General features: G+C 44.4%; 1 protein-coding gene across 2 annotated transcripts in view; it reads left to right on the top strand.

The window, feature by feature from the left end:
- The window catches only part of RADIL (Rap associating with DIL domain), a 427,719-nt gene that overhangs the window by 386,789 nt on the left and 19,666 nt on the right, over positions 1–21,264 (top strand). For both annotated transcript variants that reach the window (XM_069209977.1, XM_069209976.1), the window contains 3 exons: positions 7,911–8,364; positions 8,971–9,110; positions 21,002–21,141. In XM_069209977.1, the coding sequence (XP_069066078.1) occupies positions 7,911–8,364; positions 8,971–9,110; positions 21,002–21,141 (734 nt within the window). The remainder of the gene's footprint in view (positions 1–7,910; positions 8,365–8,970; positions 9,111–21,001; positions 21,142–21,264) is intronic.

Below are 21,264 nucleotides of genomic sequence, written 5' to 3'. Positions count from 1 at the left end.
GTGCGACGGGTGCAGCAGCACCCGTCGCGCTTTTCAGTGTCTGCATCGCAGACACTGAAAAGCCTAGTTGGGCCCTGTTAGGGGGCCCCTGCCGTGCCCATGCCATGGGCATGGGCACGGCAGGGGCCCCCAGGGGCCCCGCGACCCCCCCTACCGCCATCCTGTTCATGGCGGCTTTCCCGCCATGAACAGGATGGCGGTAGGGGGGGTCAGAATCCCCTCGGCGGCGCAGCGAGCTGCGCCGCCTTGGAGGATTCTAAGGGGCAGTGGAAAACCGGCGGGAGACCGCCGGTTTTCCCGTTCTGACCGCGGCCAAAGCGCCGCGGTCAGAATGACCAAGGGAGCACCGCCGGCCTGTCGGCGGTGCTCCCGCCCCCGTTGGCCCTGGCGGTAGAGAACCGCCAGGGTCAGAATGAGGGCCTATGTCACCCTAGTTAGGGGGCACAATTACTTTGCTTGCAGCAGGGCCCATGGCAACCTAGCTAGTTACTGGGGGAGGTGGCAGATCAGCGTTTTTCATTCCTGAGACATCAGAGAAAAACAAACTTCGGCCTATATTAATATTTTTTTGCGCAACATTTGCAGCACTTTTTGACGCAAAAGCAGTGCAAACTTACAAAATACAATTATATTTTGTAAGTTTGCGCTGCTTTTGCGTCAAAAAATGATGCAAATGCGGTGCAAAAAAAGTATAAATATGGGCCTTCGTGTTTTCTGATCTCTAATGTCAGAACAGTCTTTGAATCCGGTATTAGCCATAGTAGCTTCCAGTGCAGATTGTTAAGAAGTTGATTAACCCCATTTTGTGCTGCAAGCTGGACCCGAAGACTTCTCTGGAGGTTTTACCCTTGCCAGCACATCTGCAAACATATAATAAAATGACTGGAGTATCGAGGCAGATGACGTTATTATAAACATTAGCAATTGCAAAGCCCGTCGTCTGTCATTTCTTTGGACTCTGCTCAATGTTGGAATATTTGCTCATTTCCACAGTTTTTGAATGCAGTTTAAGTTATGAAGTATGTTTCTTCTCAGTAAGTTGCTCTTAGCAGACATTTCGTCTAAGTAGCATTTCACAAGGAGGCCTGTTCATGCAGAAAGGTTTTATATGAGGAAAGTCAAGACAGGTTTGTTAACCTAGATCTATGTATTAGTAGCAGATCCACTGGACTTATGTTGGAGGGGAGGACCTAATTATGCGGCACAATTGAATAAATTATGTGGCAAGAAAAGGGAAATTATCTGCACACTTTGGTATTTTTGTTTATGATAGAGCAGCAAGGCATCATTAAGGGAAAGGAGGACTGACCATTCTTCCTATAATCATAATAATAATACCACCCGTTTTCCTTCCACAGTTTTCGGCAGGTAAAACCTCGTGGAATTTGTTTGGGTAAAATATTATATGTTTCGGATTTTACAGTTCTGAACAGGGGTTGTATGCAGTACTATCATGTTATCCCGCATTCCGTGGTGTGGCTCTCCAAATGGAGACGTCATACTTTAACATGCAAATATTGCATTTGGTGATATGTCATTTTAACAGTGAATGACACTTGGTCCAAAATAATGGGCCTTTTGTAGTGAGGACCTGAATCATTTCCTGTTTCTGAGGACAAAGTGTACATCTGTCTGGAGCACTGAATGGATATGAATAATCTCTCTCTGTGCTTTGGTATATTTTTTTTTTTTACAGTTTTATATAGCTATGCTATTAACCCGCATGCATGTGTGACATGGGTCTTGAATAATAAAGTCTTTTTCTTCTCTGGAGGAATGTTTTCCTGATATTGTAAATCCTTGTGAAGAAAGCTCCAGGAGGAAGGCGCATTATATGAAAGGTACTTAGGCCCATATTTGTACTTTTTTTACACAAAAGCGGCGCAAAATACAATTGTATTTTGTAAGTTAGCGTGTTTTTTGCATCAAAAAGCGGCGCAAATGCGGTGCTAAAAATGTATAAATATAGGTTTAGTCTCAGCAGAACGCAGTTTCGATCTTTTGGATTCATACCGACAGACTCTTTTGCTTCTGCTATTTTTGGTTTGACCAGGATTCTTTAGGGAAGGATGAAGGTAGCCTGCATGTTGGCGTTTCATGGCTTAGAAAGTGAGACCTGCAAGCCTGAGCGTGATTCCTGCCTCCAGGAGTAGCTAATAACGTTCTCTGAAAATTGGGGTCATCTAATCATAATTGTGGTACAGAAACATGCTTTCTTGGAGACGTTAATGTTGATCGTGAAACCACGGGGTTTAAAGTTCTGGACAAGTTTGGAAGAAATCCCATTCACGAGGAGTTCGATACGCCACTTTCACTCAAAGTGCCAGTGAAATACTCCAGAAATGAGGGGAAATCTTTGGCTGATGGAGATATTGGGGTCTCACGTTGCATAAAACACTTTGCGACCTCTTCGAGTGTAGCTTGTTTCGTAGAAAACCGGGAGACAACGGGGTAGCAACTTAATTGCACAACTGCAAGCACCATGACTTAGTTCAACTTTGCCTACGAGGAACCACTGAAGATGTCTGTGCAGATGACGGTGGGATCCACGTGTTTACCTGCAGTATAAAATCAGTAATTGTACCTAGGACAGACTGATGTTTTCCAGCTTCTTATCCGGTGCATAATGCCTGTACTGAACAGGAAAACAAAAAAAATGACATCCCCCTCCTTTCAGGGACATTAATTTTTTGTTTCTTGTTTAAAGACAAGGGCTATCCTGCTCTGTTTTGGTGCTCGAATTTGACAGTTGAATTGATTGCTGGAGGTTGGTAAGTTGCATACACGTCGCTCCACATTGGAAGTCACACCCTCTGATAGTTCATTCACCATGGCATGCACGTACCATTATTTTTCGTATGTAATGTGGTTCCCTTCCACCGCTGCTGTCACTATAGCAGCCATTTGCAACTGGTGTGAAGTAGTCACAGTATTCTTTCTTCAAGCTGACCCTTTCATGTGCATGGCTCGTGACCAGGTGAACCTGTTCTGGGCAATATTTGGACCATACCATATTCCTGTGGCCTTTCACTTTATCTAGATTGGGTTTTTACCCTTTTACGAACACTGTTCACTTTCCAGTTTATATTGTGTTCTTTGTGTTTCTGCCAGTGCCTGTTCGTTTTCTCTTTAAAATACGTTATTGTGATCTCCACATTCTTGAGCTTTTTACGTTCTACAATGAAAACACCTGACGCTTGACAACGCGACAAACCTGTCGCGTTGTCAAGTCTTAAGTGTTTTCTTTCTGCCTGCGGTCTATTGGGGTAAAAGGAACTTACGACTGTTTACATTTTTTACCAAATCTATTTTTTGGTATTTTACTGATAATCACCCATTTTTTTATTATTTGATATAGCGAGTACACCGACGTGTGTTCTCATACCGTGAAATATTGGCTGCTACATTTGTTTTTATTTATTGAGATTGGTTTGTGCTTCCTTTCCCAAGTCATGGTTTCCTTAATGTGATATGCATCTTTATTTGTTTTTTGCAATAACCCAAATTTTGCGTTTTCATTTTGCACCTTCCTACAGGCTAACTCGACTGTTAATTTTGGGACTTTTTAGGGGGTTTGTTGTTTAATTAAACTACACTAAAAGTCATATTAACGTTTTATTCATAGGCTTTGATTAAAAATCTTTTAATATTCAGTAGACCTTCTCCTGATTTTGTTCTTGGCAACATTTATGTATGGAGTCTGCTACAGTGCAATTCCTTGCACCTTGATTATTCCTTAAGTGTTTCTGTCAGTCCATACCCAGTTTGCATTAGCAGTTGAATCCCACACGCCTGATGCTGGAAGTGCTTCGCATCTATATGCACAACTGTTTTAAGCGATCCTGGATCTTTAGGCCCATATTTATTGGCTTTTGCCGCAGGGCTGCGCTGCAAGTCGCTGTGCTGTGCTTCCCTTCGTCAAAGGTAAAGGGCAGGAATGCACCTTATCTATGGCATATGGTGCATTCTTCTCCTTTCCCACTGCCCTGGCACGGTTTTGGCAACCTAGCGCCAAGGCAGGCACACTTGCACCATGATAAAAGGGTGACTGCGTTTTAGGCAGGATTGTTTTTGGGTGTGGAAGGCACACCTTCCTGCACAAAAACAATCCTGGGATGCTTTTGTCCTCCTTCTATGTAAGCTGCAGAATGCAGCACACATAGAAAGTGAAAAAACAACCAGAAATATACATATTTCTCCTTATTACGCCTCCCCTGGGGAGGCGTGAGTTTTTGCCACATCCCCAGGTTTACAAGATCCTGTAAACCCAGGAATGCATCTAAATCCACAGAATGCCTCCCTAACACAGAGTAAGGCAACACAGCGATTTGCACTGCCTTACCTTACTCCATATCTAAGAGGCCATTCAAAGCCACGGAAAGTGGCCTTGCGTGGCCTCATACATATGATTTCAAGGTTTCCACTGCTGTTGCGTCACAAAAAGGTGATGCAACGGCGGCACAAAGGGATCGAAAATATGCCCCGTAAAGTCCAAGTAACAGAATAGATGATCGTAATACACCCCTTTTTTTAAACTTCACTTGTTTAGCGTCAAAAAATGTTCTCCTGCCCAGTTAAGGCTGGAGGAGCACAGTGAAGATTTACAACATAAATGAAAAAATAAAATGCAAAGTGCAAGGGATTTCCTTATCTAGCCGGTAATAGGAGTTATTAACCCACTTAAAATAGATTATGAGATCTGCAATGACCAGTGGATCAGGACTATTTCATCGGATACTTGGATGAAGTCCAGATTACCTAATGATTTACCTAGAAATCATGATTACAAGTACTTTTGCAACGCTTCACACCCAGTAGGTTACCCCAAGGCCATGCTCTCTGTAGGGGAGTGGAAGAGATTTGCCTGGCCTGAAATCCGCTAGGCTATGGGCCCCATAGGCCACAAAACAGAAAGTAAGATTTAGTGGTGGTGGGAGTAGCAGAGGCGTTTCCCCTTTTACGAAGTGATTTTACTCTAACCCCAGCATCAACAAAATGACGATTTTCCCCCTCAAAAATGTATTTCTTCATAGTGCCATTTGTCCATTAAGCTTAGCAATACTATGCGCTGAGACCCCATCACAGACACTGCCCTTGTCACAAGGATACTCTGCCTGCTGAGGAAGTTTAACACGCCTCTGCTTACTGATGGCTAATCCCGCAAAATAAACACACCACACCAGAAACAAGGGATGCTGGTGACTCAGAGGCCCTCGAGGGATGAGCCTGACCTGGAAGCAGATGCGAGGGGATGAACACTTGAGTAATCTCATCACAGAAAGAGCCTCAGCCTTTTACTCCAGAGGGCACGGCGAGTTCACCAATCTCCTCATCAGTGTTGAGGGGAAGCGGAAGCCCACGGTGCGATGCTAGTGCTTGACGTGTGGGCGCTGCACCTCCTCTTCATGCCACTTTCTGAGGATTCTCCGTGTACTCGCATCACATTGGTCGGAATCTTAACCCCCCACCCCCAATCAGAAGTGGATTTGATACACGTTGATCATGGTAATTAATAACATACTTTGGCTACAAGTAACAGGCTTTACAATCAACGCACCTCAAGTTAGCTGCAGAGTTGCTTCTTTCCCAATTCCGCACAGTGCATCTTCCTGGGGTACAGTCTGTCTGCAACTCCTCGAAGAGGTGGAGGCACGTCCCCAGTGGGTATCACATCAGTTTTAACAATGCGTGTTAAAATTGTACACTATTTGTAACTGTGAACATGTAAAACATCTACCTCATTGTAATGCATACACAAACACAAAATAATGTTTTTATTTGATATGTCGTTAAATATAAGCCGTCTAAAAAGCTTGCTGGGATTGGGCAGGACAGGGCAGCAAACACTTTAATAGAGGTCTGCACTTGAGTGTCTCTTCATCATACTTTCACCAGATTGCAGAGCACATACCCAGTGCGCCCAAAATATATGCACTGCTCCCCTAATGCAGATTAGTGGCCAGGTGCCAGATGTAGCAAAGGGTTTGCGCCTCGCAAACGGCGAAAATCGCCGTTTGCGAGGCGCAAAAGCCTCTTTGCCATTCAGAAATGCATATTGCGAGTCGGTACCGACTCGCAATATGCATTTCAGAATCGCAAATTTGGAAGGGGTGTTCCCTTCCTATTTGCGAGTCTGAGTGGTATGCAATACCATCCACTTCAAGTGGATGGTAACCCACTCTCAAATTGGAAGGGGTCCCCATGGGACCCCTTCCACTTTGTGAATGGACCCAAAAATATTTTTTCAGGGCAGGGAGTGGTCCAAGGGACCACTCCCTGCCCTGAAAAAATACCGAAACTAAAGGTTTCGGTTTTTTTTTTTAAGTGCAGCTCGTTTTCCTTTAAGGAAAACGGGCTACACTTAAAAAAAAAAAAACTGCTTTATTTAAAGCAGTCACGAACATGGAGGTCTGCTGACGACAGCAGGCCTCCATGTTTGCGAGTGCCTATACTCGCTATGGGGCCGCAATTTGCGACCCACCTCATGAATATTGATGCAGTGGGTCATTGCGACCCCATAGCGAGTCGCAGTCGGTGTCTGAGAGACCGTACTGCATTGCAAATTGCGACTTGCAATTTGCGAGTCGGATGGACTCGCAAATTGCAAGTCACAATTTGCAATATTGCTACATCTGGCCCCAGATGTAGCAACTTCCGCATTTGCGATTCGGAAATTGCGAGTCTGTGCGACTCGCAATTTCCGAATCGCAAATGCAGATGCAGAACGTTGTCTCAGACACCGTCTGCGACTCACCATGGGGTCGCAAAGACCCACCTCATTAATATTTATGAGGTGGGTCGCATTTTGCGACCCCATAGCGAGTCCCTGCACTCACAGGGATGGTGGCCTGCTGGAGACAACAGACCTCCATGTCTGTGACTGCTTTTTTAATAAAGCAGTTTTTAAAATTTATTTTGCAGCCTGTATTCCTTAAAGGAAAACGAGTTGTAAAATAAAAAAAATAACGAAATCATTTGGTTTCGTTTTTTCAGAGTAGGCAGTGGTGCTCTGAAAAATCATTTTGGCCAACATTCACAAAGGGGAAGGGGTCCACAGGGGACCCCTTCCCTTTTGCGAATGAGTTACCACCAGTGTGACACTGGTGGTAACTGCGAATTGCAATGCGAGTCACAAATAGGAAGGGAACACCCCTTCCTATTTGCGAGTCGCATTCACAATTTGTGAGTCGGTACCAACTCGCAAATTGTGAATGTGCATCGCAGAAGGCTGTTTGCATGGCGCAAACTGCGATTTTCGCAGTTTGCACCATGCAAACAGCTTACTACATCTGGCCCTTGATCCCTATTAGTTTCGCAAAAGAGAGTCACAGACTTCTGACAGTCTTGCGATGGCTCTTGATACACAATGAGGCTGTCATTCACAACAGATACTTCTTGTGTTCAACTCTTAACATTTAGATCCAGGTCTGTCTGTTGTGTCTCAGTGACGCCTAGTGATAAAGCAATGTCACATAGGTGGTTGTACCATAATAGTAAGGTTTGGCAAAGACACGAGGGCTCCAGTAAAATGCAGACATGCGGTCCAAAGATAAACCTATCTCTTCCAATGCAGTGAATCAAACGTTTAACCTTAAGGTTAGCTCACGTGGCTGGTCTATGCTTACCTTTAATGTTTTGTAAGTGAGTTGTAGCTTTCACAAAACAAGTACTTTACTAGATGCCTTGTTTATTTGTAGATAGTGTTAAAAAACACTTAGGTCCTTGTGCAAATCTCTTGAGCAAGCTTCCATTGTTTTCAGCAATCAGTGTTTGACAAAGTGGCCCTGAATTTCATCCAAAGTGCTCTAGGGCTCTTGAAAATAATAATTGCCATCAGCAGAGTTGTTAAATCCACGTTTACTGCCTTACAATCATCAATTTATTTTCTGTGCTTCCCTTTGATGTTACAGAATGAAACTCCCACCTCTCAAGTCCTCCTAGAAGTGACCTCCGAAAATCGGATCTCCCCTTTGCCTCGTCAAAGCCCATCCCTCCAGTCAGATTGTAGGCAGCCGGGAAACCGTGGAGAGTCAGAGGCTGATGGTACCGCTTCCCTAACATCCAGTGCAAATGGACCACCCCGGGAGTATTATTCGACAGAGGAGCGGCTCAAGGAAAAACTAAGGCAGCTACAACTGCAGAACTCCCTGGGCAAGAACAACTTCCCTAAAACAAGCATGCAACCGCTGGACCCTTCCTGCTTGCTGACCCCTCCCAATACACCATCAAACATGGACCTTGAGTGCAGCGACTCTGCACAGAACAATGAGAGCGGCAAAGCTGGGCCGGATTTTAGAAGAGAGACCCTTAATGGCACCAAAATGAAAACCACAGAAACCAATACAGAGATCAGGGCCACAGAAGGTATGACAATTCAAACACTCACACCATTTATTGACTCACTCCACAGTGAAAGCATGTACATCGATAGAAGCAGATGGGTTAATGCAAAAATGAAACGCTTTCCTACTAGAGCACGGGTTACTGCTATCAGTGAGAGGTCTGACTTCTCATATTTATTTATTAAAGTGGGACTAAAGCCCTGTTCCTAGTCATGTCTCCAGTCAGCCCATAGACTGTCTGCTGTCAAACGGAGAAGGAACTTTTATTTCCCGTGTCGTGCATTTTCCTTTGTGTCATTGGTGTTGACGTTATCCTGAGGGATGGTGAGGTTGTATTTGTAAAGAAATATCTGAAATACTTTATTGTTTCTTTATGCCTCAAGGTCAGGGACCAAAGTTTTAGAAGCTTCTCAGGATGATATTTTGAGGGTGCTGTATGAATGGGGGCTGTCACTCTCTGGACCATTGGAGTAAAAACAGTTTACTGCAGGAGACATTTTGATAGCTTAGCATTATGTATTTATCAGATGTTGGTACAATCATAAACCCTGGAGAAGGGAGGAAATATTTAAAGTATAAGTTTGTAATACATTCCTTCTTTCTTTGAACGCCTGGTTTGCACCATCAGGGAGCTCGCCAATTCCCTTCGATTACCCCACCCCGGCTTCTTCCAGCCTTAGCTCAGACACAGAGGACTTCTGTTACGTTTTTGTTGTGGAGTTGGAAAAGGGGCCCATCGGACTCGGCATGGGACTTATTGATGGTTTGGTAAGTAGATTTGATAACCACACACACTGTTGTTTACTAAATACCGGTTCTGAAAGATTTGTTATGCTTAGTGATTAGCAGTTTTAGGTTATATCACACAAAAGCAATTAAGATCAGTAAAATGCCCACATTGTTTGATACCGCTTTGCTCATAGCAGGGCTTTTGTTATGTCTCAAAGGGTGGATTGCAAAAGATGGAATATATGCTACATGCAATGAATATATGCTACATGCAAGGAACAGTGGAGTCCTAAATACAAAACAACGACAAACATGTAGATAATGATTGACAGATCTAGGCCACATGCAGCTCTTATGCCAGAGCCATCAGGAGGTTTCACAGCAAAGCTTTCATCAAGGGTTACATTATAGTCTGCTGTGAAAAGAGTGTGCTGCTTTCCTAGTAGAAGTAGTCTGTCAGTGTCTACAATTGTATTCCCTCTAGAGGTAGCCCCCTGTGTCCTTTCTATAAAGATACTTTAAACAAGCTTTGACAGAACCACTAGGTCTACCTTTTAATGTCTGTATGGGAACTTGCCTATTAATGGAGAGAAAGGCAACATATATTGTTATGTCAGCATTGTATTCCTATAGATTTTAAAATATGTTTTTGAGGTAAAGTATATATAAATGTACGTTCAAGTTGGGGTAAGTTTGTTAATTTACAGTGGAAAGAGGAAGATATGGAAAATATGTTCACACACTTTAGTAATACGTGGACAGCAGTAACACATGCTTATTACTCACACAATGGGAAAGTTACACTGGTGTCAACTCCTGTTGCTTGGCCCTTCGAAGACACTCCTCAAAAGACTGCAAAACGGGGTATCCAGTTTGGAGTTTGCTTGTCCATACAAAGATTACATTTCTCCTGCTCTCTTTTCTTTCACTGGTTTCTATTGGAATACAGAATACTATTCAAGTCAGTTTCCATCTCCCTGGACAGGCTCCACCTTTCCTAGCAGATAGATTTTGATCTCATTCCCCAACCCCAATCCTTACGTCCTAGGGGCAGAAATGTATTTTTGATGCCCAAAGTCAAGACTTCTACCTTGGCACTGAGAGCTTTTTCTGTGGTCTGTGCCAAAGAATGAAACCTTTCGCATTTTACGGCGCTCAGGGCACAATAGTCCCACACCTCGTTCAGGAAACAACTTACACCTTGGCTGTATAAAGTGGCCTTTAAGCTTCTCCAGGCGGTTTTATTTATCCACATTCCTTCTTGTCATGTGTGCAGACAATTTTTCCCAAGGATGTGTTATCAGTTTCACCGCCATGAGCTCTGCTGTGCATTGTGCTTTTTAAATAACATATCACATAACAATATATACAAAAATAAGCCATGTTCAAAAGGCACGGTTATATTACAAATATTCAGAATATTGAAAAGTGTGCTGTGAGAGCAGGTGTTTTGGTGGTATATGTGCTCATAGGTAGGGGTTTGTTTTGAAAGAATGATTGGTAAACAAAACCAGGGTGGTTGGCATTAGTGATAGAGAGAATGCGTGGCACAAGCAATTAAGAACATCAGTTTGTTTTGTCTATTTTATGTGTATACATCTGCGCATATACACAGTTACACACCATTTTTCGTGGCCATATGATCCCTTTTTTGGACAGCGTCTTGGTTTGGATTAGATCAAACTTTAATATATACATGTAAGTTTTACATGTCAATGTGACTTACTTTATTGAGGCCATCAGGAATAAAAAGCAAACGCCACTAACATCTTAGAAAGTAAATTATGAAAAAGTCACACTCCACCAGAGCTGAGCGGGTGTAGATGATCAGTGACAATCAGTGCCTGAGGAGGGCTGACTTACTGTCCCTTTCTATGTGTGTGTTTCCTAGAACTGCAAATTCTGCTAGCCAGACCAAAGAAAGGATGCATCTACCTCTGCTCTGACATGGACACTCTCATTGTGTCCCCAGAGGCCATAACTGCTAAGTTTCAAATTTGGCTATCAAACAAAACGGGATCATAAACAGCTAAAGCTCATCTGAATGTCGCTAACTTCTGTATATCCATGGAGAATGTGGCTTAAAGAAAGTGTTTACCGAGGAAGGAATTCATGCTCATCTGCCCTGGGGTACTCTTCCAGGATCCACACTCCTTACAAGAACAGCATACAGATCCCTACCAAAAAGGACTCCAAAAGTAAGGTCCTTCATCACTCCATGATCAAACTGTAATTTCCCTGAAAGTAGGACTAGATAATGAAGGATCGTAGTTCCGCCTTTCAGTTTGGGTGCCATGTGCGTAAACAGAGGAGTGATTCTAGAGGAGAACAAGGAGAAGGGGAGTGTCCCGCATTGTGCTCTACGGTTCTCATTTTCAGTGATTGCACGATGCAGCAATATCGCACTTGTTAAATACTGATACCGCCGGCGGCGGAATTTACCAGGTGGGATATTACAGCATCATTCCGAGTGCCAGAATGGGGCATAATGTGGCATCACCAAATTACTGCATGTTTTCGACTTTCAATCCAGATTTCGTCAAGTTTTTCCAGACTATACTTGTCCAGGTAAAACTGAAGGTGTATGGTACTTTTCTAAAACTCAGAAGGCGTTCGATTTGTGGGATACATAAAATGAGACCCTTTGTGTTGCACAATATCAAATAACATTTACAAGAGATAATGTATTTTTTTGCCTTAGTGATCCCCAAAGTGGTGTGGTGCTGTATCATATTTTCCGGAGAACCGCTGACTTTGCAAATGGTTATTATTTAAATTCACTGTATGTAAATGTATCTCATGTGGATAACGCAAAATCTTAGGCATGGCAGGAACCCATGAGAACTAATGTTTGACAGCACAATTTACATGTTGGTCACAGACACGGACTGTAGCCTATTATCGGGAATACTACACATGCAAAATAAGGCCGGGTTCTTTAGTTAAGAGTCAACGCCAGTAAGATACATTATTATGGCTTCTTGCACATAATACATTTGGTAAGGCCTAGAGCTTTACACAGCGTGTCAATATTGTTTCACAAATGAGGAAACTAAAAAAAGAAATAGAAGTAAAAGTACAAAAAATATACCTTCATGGTGAGTCCATTAGTTGTAGACCCGGATTTATACTTTTTGGTGCAAAACTGCAATAACGAGGTTTTGCACTAAAAAGTTTAGCACCGGCTTGCACCACTTCTGTGAAGCAGCCGAGCACCATATTTAAGGAATGGTGCAAGGCGGTGCAAAGGGTAGGCTAATGTTGAAAAAATGACGTTAGTTTGGTGGGGACAGCGGTATCGAAGAAGGGGGTTTTGCCACAAAAAATGATGTAAGGCAGGTTAGAATAAAAAAAAAAAATACACTAACCTGCCTAGAGTCATTTTCTGATGCAAAACCATCCATACCACATGACTACTGTCTTATGAAAGACAGAAGTCATGCCCACCCACCCCCAATGGATAGCACAGCAGATCAGGGTCCCCCGGGCATGGCCGTTGCACTCAGTGCCACTTAGGGGGGCCCATTTCAGGGCCCCCAATGGCACTTAAAAAAAAAAAAAATAACTTACCTATACTTACCTGGGATGGGGTCCCCCATCCTCCGCTGTCCCTCTGGTGTGGGTGAGAGTGCCCCAGGGCAGGCACCTGTGGGCTTAATCCATGGTGTTCCACCATGGAAATAGGCCCACAGGCCCCCTAACGCCTCCCCTGACCCAGGCGGTAAAAATTGGTGCAAAGCAAGCTTTGTGCCATTTTTTTTACCCCTCCTCCTCCCCATGCATGATTTTTGAACGGGAGGATAAATAAGGTGCTAGCGCCTTAGAGTCATTTTTTGCCCGTGAATGCCTACCTTGTATCTCATTGATGCAAGGTAATTTTCTGCAGGCAAAAAATTACTTTAACTCCAATATTTTGGTGCTAGACATGCCTAGCGCCAACATATAAATATGGAGTTAAGTTTGCTCTGGATTTGCGTAAAATAAATGACACAAATCTGGTGCAAACAGAGTATAAATATGCCCCTTAGTTCTTTGCCTCTTTCCAATTTGCTGAATGTAACCTACAGCTACCTTTCAAGGTCTTATTATTGGGAGGCGCCAACTAGGGATTTCTGGAGGGTGAGTAGGGGGCAGGAGTGGGTATCGGAAGGTATAAGGGACCAAGAAATTAAATAAAGGATGGGTCATACATGGTATCAATCGTGTGCTGCCAAAAGTTGACATCATGTTGATCCATCTTTTTAGCGTCCGCACTTAAGAGAAAGCCTAAGGAATAGAGCGTAGGATTCACATTATAGATAATGTGTCTTGATTTCTATGTAAACAAGGAAGAGCCTTTGTCATAGTCAGCTAAATTTGTAATGGAAGCCACAAGAAAGTTCATATGGACCCTCAAAACCAACTCTTCAGTACGCTAGGAGGAGTCGGTCGGAGCTCCCGTCAAGCTCCACGCCTGAGCGAGAAGTGAGGGAGCAGTGTATGGTGGCAGGACGGGCTGTGGAATCCCTGCCCACCTTCGTTTGGGGATAGTGGCTTGGTAACGTGGCGGCCACTGACTGTAGTGTGGCACCGAGTGGCAAAGCTTCACAATGCCGTGCAGAGGACTCGCTTTGCGGTGCCCGCGAGTACAGCTGCTGGAGCCTGCAGGTGTGCTGGAACGTGCGACTCGCACCACGTTCGTCGCCAGGAGTCCCTTGCTCCTACAGCTGTTTGAAGGACACTGGGCACATCAAACCTCCTCCCCACCCCCTCCCCACCTCTCCCCCCAGGTCACCGAGGAGCCAGCACATGGAGAAGTCGGTCTAAGAGGACGCGTGCTCCTCTCGGCTGATACAGCGACATTGGTAGCAGACACAAGGCTCCCCTTCAGCTACTGGGGGAACGGAGAACGTGGCAGGTCTTCTTTCTGTGCTGAAGGGTCACTGATGGAGGGAGAGAAACGAGGAGCGGACAGAATACAGTGCAGCCTGCAGAAACATAGATAAGTATACAGTGACAGTTTGAAAGGCTGGGGAAGTGTGGCAGGATGGGGGACTGGAGTTGAATTTCTGTTCAATGTGGAGGGCATGCTGGAAATGTCAAACTAGCTTTCGCCTGTATGATCTTAAGACTCTAAACTTAAGGCTAAATCGTCAGCAATGTGCGGGAGCTATAGGGTCTCGCCAATTTGACTGATTCCGTTTAAACTATGTCTTGATCTTCTATAAGGGTGCGTAGGTAGCGCATACTTCAGTGGATGTGACTAGTGGCCCCTCCGTACCCCTTAGCCCGCTCCCCCCCTCCTGATCTGTTTGCACTCCCCCGCTTTCAGGTTCTGCGGTTAATAAAGAATTTCCTTTACAATTGTCTTGTCATAATTCTGTTGTCCCTCACAATGAAACGTGCAACGCTGGGTCTAAGTCACGGCCAATTGGCAAGTTTCTGAAAGGATCTAAATCCGAGACCATGTCCTTAGCCTCTGGGAGGTTCAGGCTAAGCTCCAGCCAGCATGACTCTGCTGACCCCTTAAGCCCAGCTCCTCAGATGCAGGATCTCTCTTTATTTTCTTCAGGTCCTACTGCTATCTCAGGGCTTAATATCAGGGAGCCTGCTCACCTGCCGGCTGAGTGTCCGTCATCCTTAATGGAGTCATCTTCTAAAGTACTTTCTCAATCTTCCTCTACCCACCCGGGAGGCGTTGTTATTGACTCTTCATCGGAATCAACTTATCCAGCGCCACCAGGCAACCTTACCTCTGACCATCTCGCAACTCACCGCCAACCCAACACGGATCAACCAAAGAAGCCTGCTTATCCTTTGTTCTCAACTTCCACCAGTAGCTTTAAAGCTATACCTATGTTAGGCACGAAGGGGGCAAAAGAAGGAGGGGGGAGAGGGGAACGTTTTTCAGCGAAGAAATCTGCTAAGTATTGGCAAACCTTTCATTTTGGCTCCAAGTCCTTCGCAGGAAGGGCCATGCGCCGAAGTTCCCGATGCATCCGGAACCAACATCAATACAATCACTCTGTCACACCCTCCCGGTTCTTCTCCCAATCTTTTAATTTCAGCCCATATGGCAAGCGGGACAAAAGGTTCGTCAACAGTGGAGGAGTTGATGAGACAGATATTGATAGAGCTCTGAGCTATAAAACTCTCGCAGGAGGAGACCCGCAGGGAGACGAAAGATCAGCTTTCACAACTGAATACACACTTAACCCACCTCTCCTCTTGAGTCTCGCAGATGGAGCAGCGGATCTCCGACCTGGAAGATGTTGAGAATCGTACTGAATCAACAACATCTCGGAATCAATCTGAACTGGAGGATCTCCAGTTAAAGCTGAACGAAGCAGAGAACAGGTCTAGACGTTCAAATCTCAGATTTGTGGGGGTGCCAGAGGGGATTGAAGCAGCCTCATCGGTGATCAACGTCATCTCGGACCTTATCAATAAAGTCGTTCTCCCGGATAGAGATAGAGCTGGAGGGGACCTTTCCATCATGAGGGACCATAGAGTGCCCTTTACCCGCTCTGTTAACTCTAAATATCCACGTACTATTTTGGTGCACTTCAGAGACTTCCGAATCAAGGAGCAAATTCTTTCTCAAGCCAGAACAATGACGGAGTTTAAGTCCGATGACAAGTTCACTTTTCGAGTTTTTTCAGATATGTCGGCCGCGGCTGCGCACCGGCGGCGCATGTTTGTTGGTCTTATAGACAGTTTCAAAAGGCTGGGGGTACCGGCAGGCATCGTACAACTTGCTAAACTAAAAGTCTTACATAAAGGCCAGGCAAAAGTCTTTCAGAACGTTCATGATGCAACTAACTTTCTGGAATTCCTAAAAAATCAAGGAGGGGCTAATGGATAGGGGAGGGGGCGGGCAAGGGGGGGTAGAGCGGTGGCTATAATTCTGAATTATTTCGTAGCGATAAATCTCAGGTAGCAGGGGGTAGTTTGTAAAACTATCTATGTTCGATTTATCATCGGCTGCAACACTCCTACTATGTACATGAGTACTCCTTTTGGCATTAACACTGTCACTATAAATTTAAACCTGTCTGGTCGGTAGGGATATCAGCCAGTGGAGTTTCTGTTGACTACTGTTTTGGGAAGCGCCGCCGCACTGCTCTCTTAGCTCCTAGTCTCTGGGGTGCCATGATATTGCACTCCCAAATTGGGTTAAGGGGGGAGGTTTAAGGGTCGGGCACTGGATGGCGGGTTCCTGGCACTTGGTGGGGAACAAGGGGAGAAAAAACAAAAATTGGGTACATGTATGTCCTCAGGCATGTGGTAGGTAATTTAGGTAAGGGTCTGACAGCCAATCTATATTCTGGTCTTTCCCATGTCAACGGTCTCTTAGATAATGGTTAGCGACAAGAGGGCCTTGACGAAATTTCTTTCATGGAATATCAATGGATTACGGGTGAAAGGGAGGAGGCGGAAAATGTTTGAGTTTCTAAAAAAGGACAAATGAGGAAGTGATCATTTTACAGGAGACCCATTTAAAGCAGTCTGAGTGGAATGATTGTCTTAGAGGTCAGAGCTGGGTGGGCTTCAACGCATGTACTAATCAGCCTTGTGCCGTGAAAGGGGTGGCGATTCTCATAAAGAAATCTGTAAGGGTTAACGTGGCAAATATTACAAGAGACCCCAAGGGGAGGTGGTTGATCATTGTGGTGGAGCTGCTTGGCACCTGCCTTACGATAGTAGGGTATTATGGGCCTAATGTTGACGACCCTGCACCTTTTCAGGAATTGTATAGTCATTTATTAGTAGCAAAACACCCGATTATAGTAGGTGCAGATTTTAATGTTTTATTGGATCCAGTGTCAGATAAGTCCACCTCAAGACCGTCTGTAAATTATTCTAAAACTCGTTCCTGTATAAAACAGGCAATGGCAGACCTGGGTTTGAGCGATATTTGGCATCAGAAGGGTGGAGGTGGCTTAAAGTTCACGTTTAATAATAAAAAGTATGGCCATCGCTCCAGGATAGATTTCTTTCTAATACAGAATAACTTAAGGGATGCGGTGAGATATGTTGGCCATGCCCGGCCCATTTATCAGACCATTCTGCAGTAAAATTGCATGTCTCCCTCAACGGTCAACCATTCACCCCTACGTGGACATTCAATCGAGCCCTTGTTTTTGGATGAGTTGTTGGTTGAGGGCTTGAGAAGGGACACTAAAGAATTCTTCGAGATTAATTATGGCTCAACCACCTTGCAGACTTTGTGCGACGTTTATAAAGCATTTATTAGAGGGAGGCTTCTCAGTTTGGCTACCTTTAAATGTAGAGAGGAAAAGAACCAGCTAAAGCAACTTGAATCACAGGTAGCCTCTCTGCAGGAGGCGGCTTTTAATACTCTCCCAGGCGAGGAAAGTCAGCTAGTCACTCTGGAGGCCCAATTAGACATAGCTAAAACAGATATGCATCTATTTCTCGAGAGGAAAGATAGAAGGAGTTGGGATAGTAGCCGGTACGCACATTACGAGTATGGGGACGTCTGTGGTCGGCTTTTGGGCTGGAAAACTAAATCAGACCGCTCTAATAACTATATTGCGTCCATTAAATCAGAGTCCACCGGAGTCTTAAGTACAGCAGCATCCGAGATAGAGGAGGCCTTCGTAGCGTTCTTTCAGGACCTCTACACAGATTATCTTCTTTTGTCAGAAATAGCTGGCAGAGGATATCTGGAGGGGTTTCATGTCCCCCAGTTAACGGAAGTGGATCAGTTACAATTGGTGAGGAAGATAGATCCCGGAGAGGTAAAGGCAGCCATACATCATTTAAAAAAGGGGAAGGCCTCTGGTCTGGATGGTCTGCCAAATGAGCTATACTCCGCACTGTGTGAGGAGTTAGTGCCAATACTAGTGGAGGTGTTTAATTTTCTCTTACAAGAAGGTGCGGATATGCCGAAGTCGTGGGATGAGGCTGTGATTTGCCTTCTCTTAAAGCCCGGGAAAGATCCGGCAATATGTAGTTCATATAGGCTGATATCCTTGTTGAATTCAGACTATAAACTCTATACTCATGTCTTAGCTACAAGGCTCCAGGAGTCAATTAGTAGGTTGATCCATGTGGACCAGAAAGGGTTCACAGGGGCAGACATCAACATGAGTTAACTCATGATTTACTAGCTGCAGTGGACCTGGCGACTCTAGGTAGAGTTCCTCTGACGGTCCTCACTTTCGATGCTGCTAAAGCTTTTGATCGGGTGAACTGGCGTTTTTTACAACTGGTTCTGGAGAAATATAATTTCGATCCAAAATTCATTAGAGTGATTCATGCTATTTATAAAGCCTCAGTTGCTAGCATCCTGGTTAACGACAAAATATCCTCGAGTTTGAAAATCGAGAGCGGTACGCGTCGGGGATGTCCGCTGTCGCCCCTTCTTTTTGACTTAAATATTGAGCCCTTGGCAGCTATAATTAGGGCCAACAATCAGATTCCTTCCTTCCAATGCAAGGTTGGGCAAGGAAGGTTGCTCTATATGCCGACGATCTTATGATCTACACAGGTGATTTGACCCAGGTTTTTCCGAGAATTATACAACGTTTAGAGGATTTTGGGAGGGTATCGGGTTACTCTGTAAATACGGGGAAAACAATGGAACACCACCTACAATAGTCCTCTTGTTAAACAACAAATTAGGTATTTGGGGATTCTAGTTACCCCCGGTCTCGAAGAACTAGCTAAGATCAATTTTGATTAGGCCTGTATGGAAACCCGCACTCTGCTTAAAACATGGGCGGGCCTGCCTCTGTCATTGATCGGGAGAGTCAACATACTTAAATGATTATCCTCCCAAAGTTTACGTTTCTGTTTGATACAATTCCTTTGGAATTTAAGAAGTCTTGGTTTAGGAAGATACAGGCTGACTTAACCTTGTTTGTGTGGTCATCTCGGGGGTCAGAATTGCTTTGCAGAAGCTATGTAGGAACAAACGAAAAAGGGGTTATTGGAGCTCCAGATTTTTTTTAAAGTATTATTTAGCTTTTCATCTGAAGCATGTGCGGATATTGCTACCCAACAGTTCGGAGTATACAGGTTCCTGGGGTGCAATGATCCAGGAACTGTTAGAGGCCGGTAGGCATTTCCTGTACAAGTTTGGTCATCCTAAATATTTCAAAAAGATCCACCTGAAGATCCTTAAAGTGGCAGCCAGAGTGTGGTGGCTGGTCTGACAGGCATTAGAAATTAGGTAATATAGTTCCCTGGCTCCGGTTTGGAACTCACCTGGCACCCGCAAATTTTTCACTGACAAATTGGCGTTCCCATTGAAGGGGGTGGAACGGTGGGGACAAATCTTGGGACACTCGAGGCTGGTGTCTTGGGGCAGGCTCCAAGAACTCACTGAGTGTAAGATCTCGAAGTTCAAGTATTACCAGCTAGCTAGTTGGGCTGCTGCCCTTCAAGATGAGGGGGAGATGAGGAACGTATGGGAGGGAAAACTAGTCCAGGTTTCAGTTCATAAAGACATTTCTGTTTGGTACCAGGCGCCACTTGACACCTCAGAGGCAAGTTCGTCTTTAGCTGAGAAGAAATGGGGAGCGGCTCTACCAGCTATCGATGTGGCTAAGTTTTGGGAAGTTTCTTGCGCTACGCTTTGGTCGCCCACCAGTTCGGTCGCGTTGAAGAAAAAACATTTGTTTACATTGCATAGGGCCTATTGGTCTGCCCAGAAGTTGTCAGCGTTGGGGAAGTCAGAGAGAAACTGTCCACGTTGTGGGGAAGCTAACGCAGATGATATCCAGATGTTTTGGAGTTGTGCGAGCCCAAGTGGGTTCTGGGCTAGCATAGAAAGGTTACTTAAACAAATTGTAGGTGTAGAGTTAGAGGTAACTCTCTCGCTAGTGATTTTTGCGGTGGCACCTGGTATAACCTGGGACCTAAAGCTCCCCAGAGCCTACAGGCATGTGATCTTTATACCGATCTATTGGCTAGAAGGCAAATATGTTTTAGGTGGATTTAGTCTTTACCCCCATTAGTATCTGATTGGTTGGCATCGGTGAACTACTTATGCGGGTTGGAGGGCAGTGCACCACTTAGTAAAAGAGATGATTGCTGGGCTATATGGGAACATTTTCCGCAAAGTGGTTGCTTTCCCCCGTTACAGTCCGATGATTATTGGCTCTCTGGTTCCAGGAGGTCAACACCATAAGCACGGTTGCTCCATAGGCATGTACCGACAGGCTGGTTTGGACATCCACCGTGACCGTGAAAGGTGAAGACTAAATGTGTCCCTCTGTATTGAGGGGCACAGGATGACCCTCGTTTTGAAAGGTGGGCTTTATAGGGACACAAAAAAAAAAAGGAAAAAAAAGAAAGTTCTTATTATAAATCTTTGATTAAAAGATGATAACACTTATATATTGAATGATTGTACTTATACATCTCTGCCAAGCCAGAAATGTCCTAGTGAGGTCCTGCCTATAAGTATGATCAACGTTTTGAGAAAATACTGTCTGGGCATTTCCCTTGTTAATAAATTATGTCAAATGTGCAAAATGAAAGTTACAAAAATCTTAGCCAGTGTGTTCCTTAGATTTGCACTTACATCACAGTTTCCCACCTAAATGTGCAGGACAGTCAATCTTGGCATTTCAGGAATATGTTTACTGCAGAGGGGAGCAATTTTAAAACAATAAAGACATCCTCTCCCAGTGTGTTGATGGTAAAATTTAATTTTGTCTTCTCTCATGCGGAAGGAGTCTCAAGAACCGCTTTCTACAGTAGGGACCTTACCTCACTGTACAACCCACCAGTCCCGATGTAATGCATTTTTGGCACTTCTGTCCTTGTTAACAACGGTTTATGCATTTTGCAAATCATTTAAGGACATTGAAATGTGTCATCCTTTGCCTTAATAGTAGACTTATACTTGATTCCAGATGTGCATGCAGTTAAGCAAGCATTTTACTGCTTTTGTGCTTTGTGGTGGTCTTTTACAGCACACTACCCTGAACACTCCTGGCATCTACATCAGAACATTGATCGCAGATAGCCCAGCAGCCTCAGATGGGCGACTCTCCGTTGGAGACCGAATCCTTGCTGTGAATGGGACCAGTCTGATTGGATCTGATTACAAGAGGTAACATGGCTGTTTGATACACTGGGGATACATTTGATTTATATGTGCACTGCAGTGGCTATGCCCCTTTCACACTCCATTGTTGTTGCCACATTTTTTAGTGTTGGTAGAAAGTGTTGAAGT

This window comes from Pleurodeles waltl, chromosome 10, assembly GCF_031143425.1.
Source record: "Pleurodeles waltl isolate 20211129_DDA chromosome 10, aPleWal1.hap1.20221129, whole genome shotgun sequence".
In the NCBI taxonomy this organism is placed as follows: domain Eukaryota; kingdom Metazoa; phylum Chordata; class Amphibia; order Caudata; family Salamandridae; genus Pleurodeles; species Pleurodeles waltl.
The sequence above is the reverse complement of the archived record's forward strand: the minus strand, read 5'-3'. Positions and strand labels throughout refer to the sequence as shown.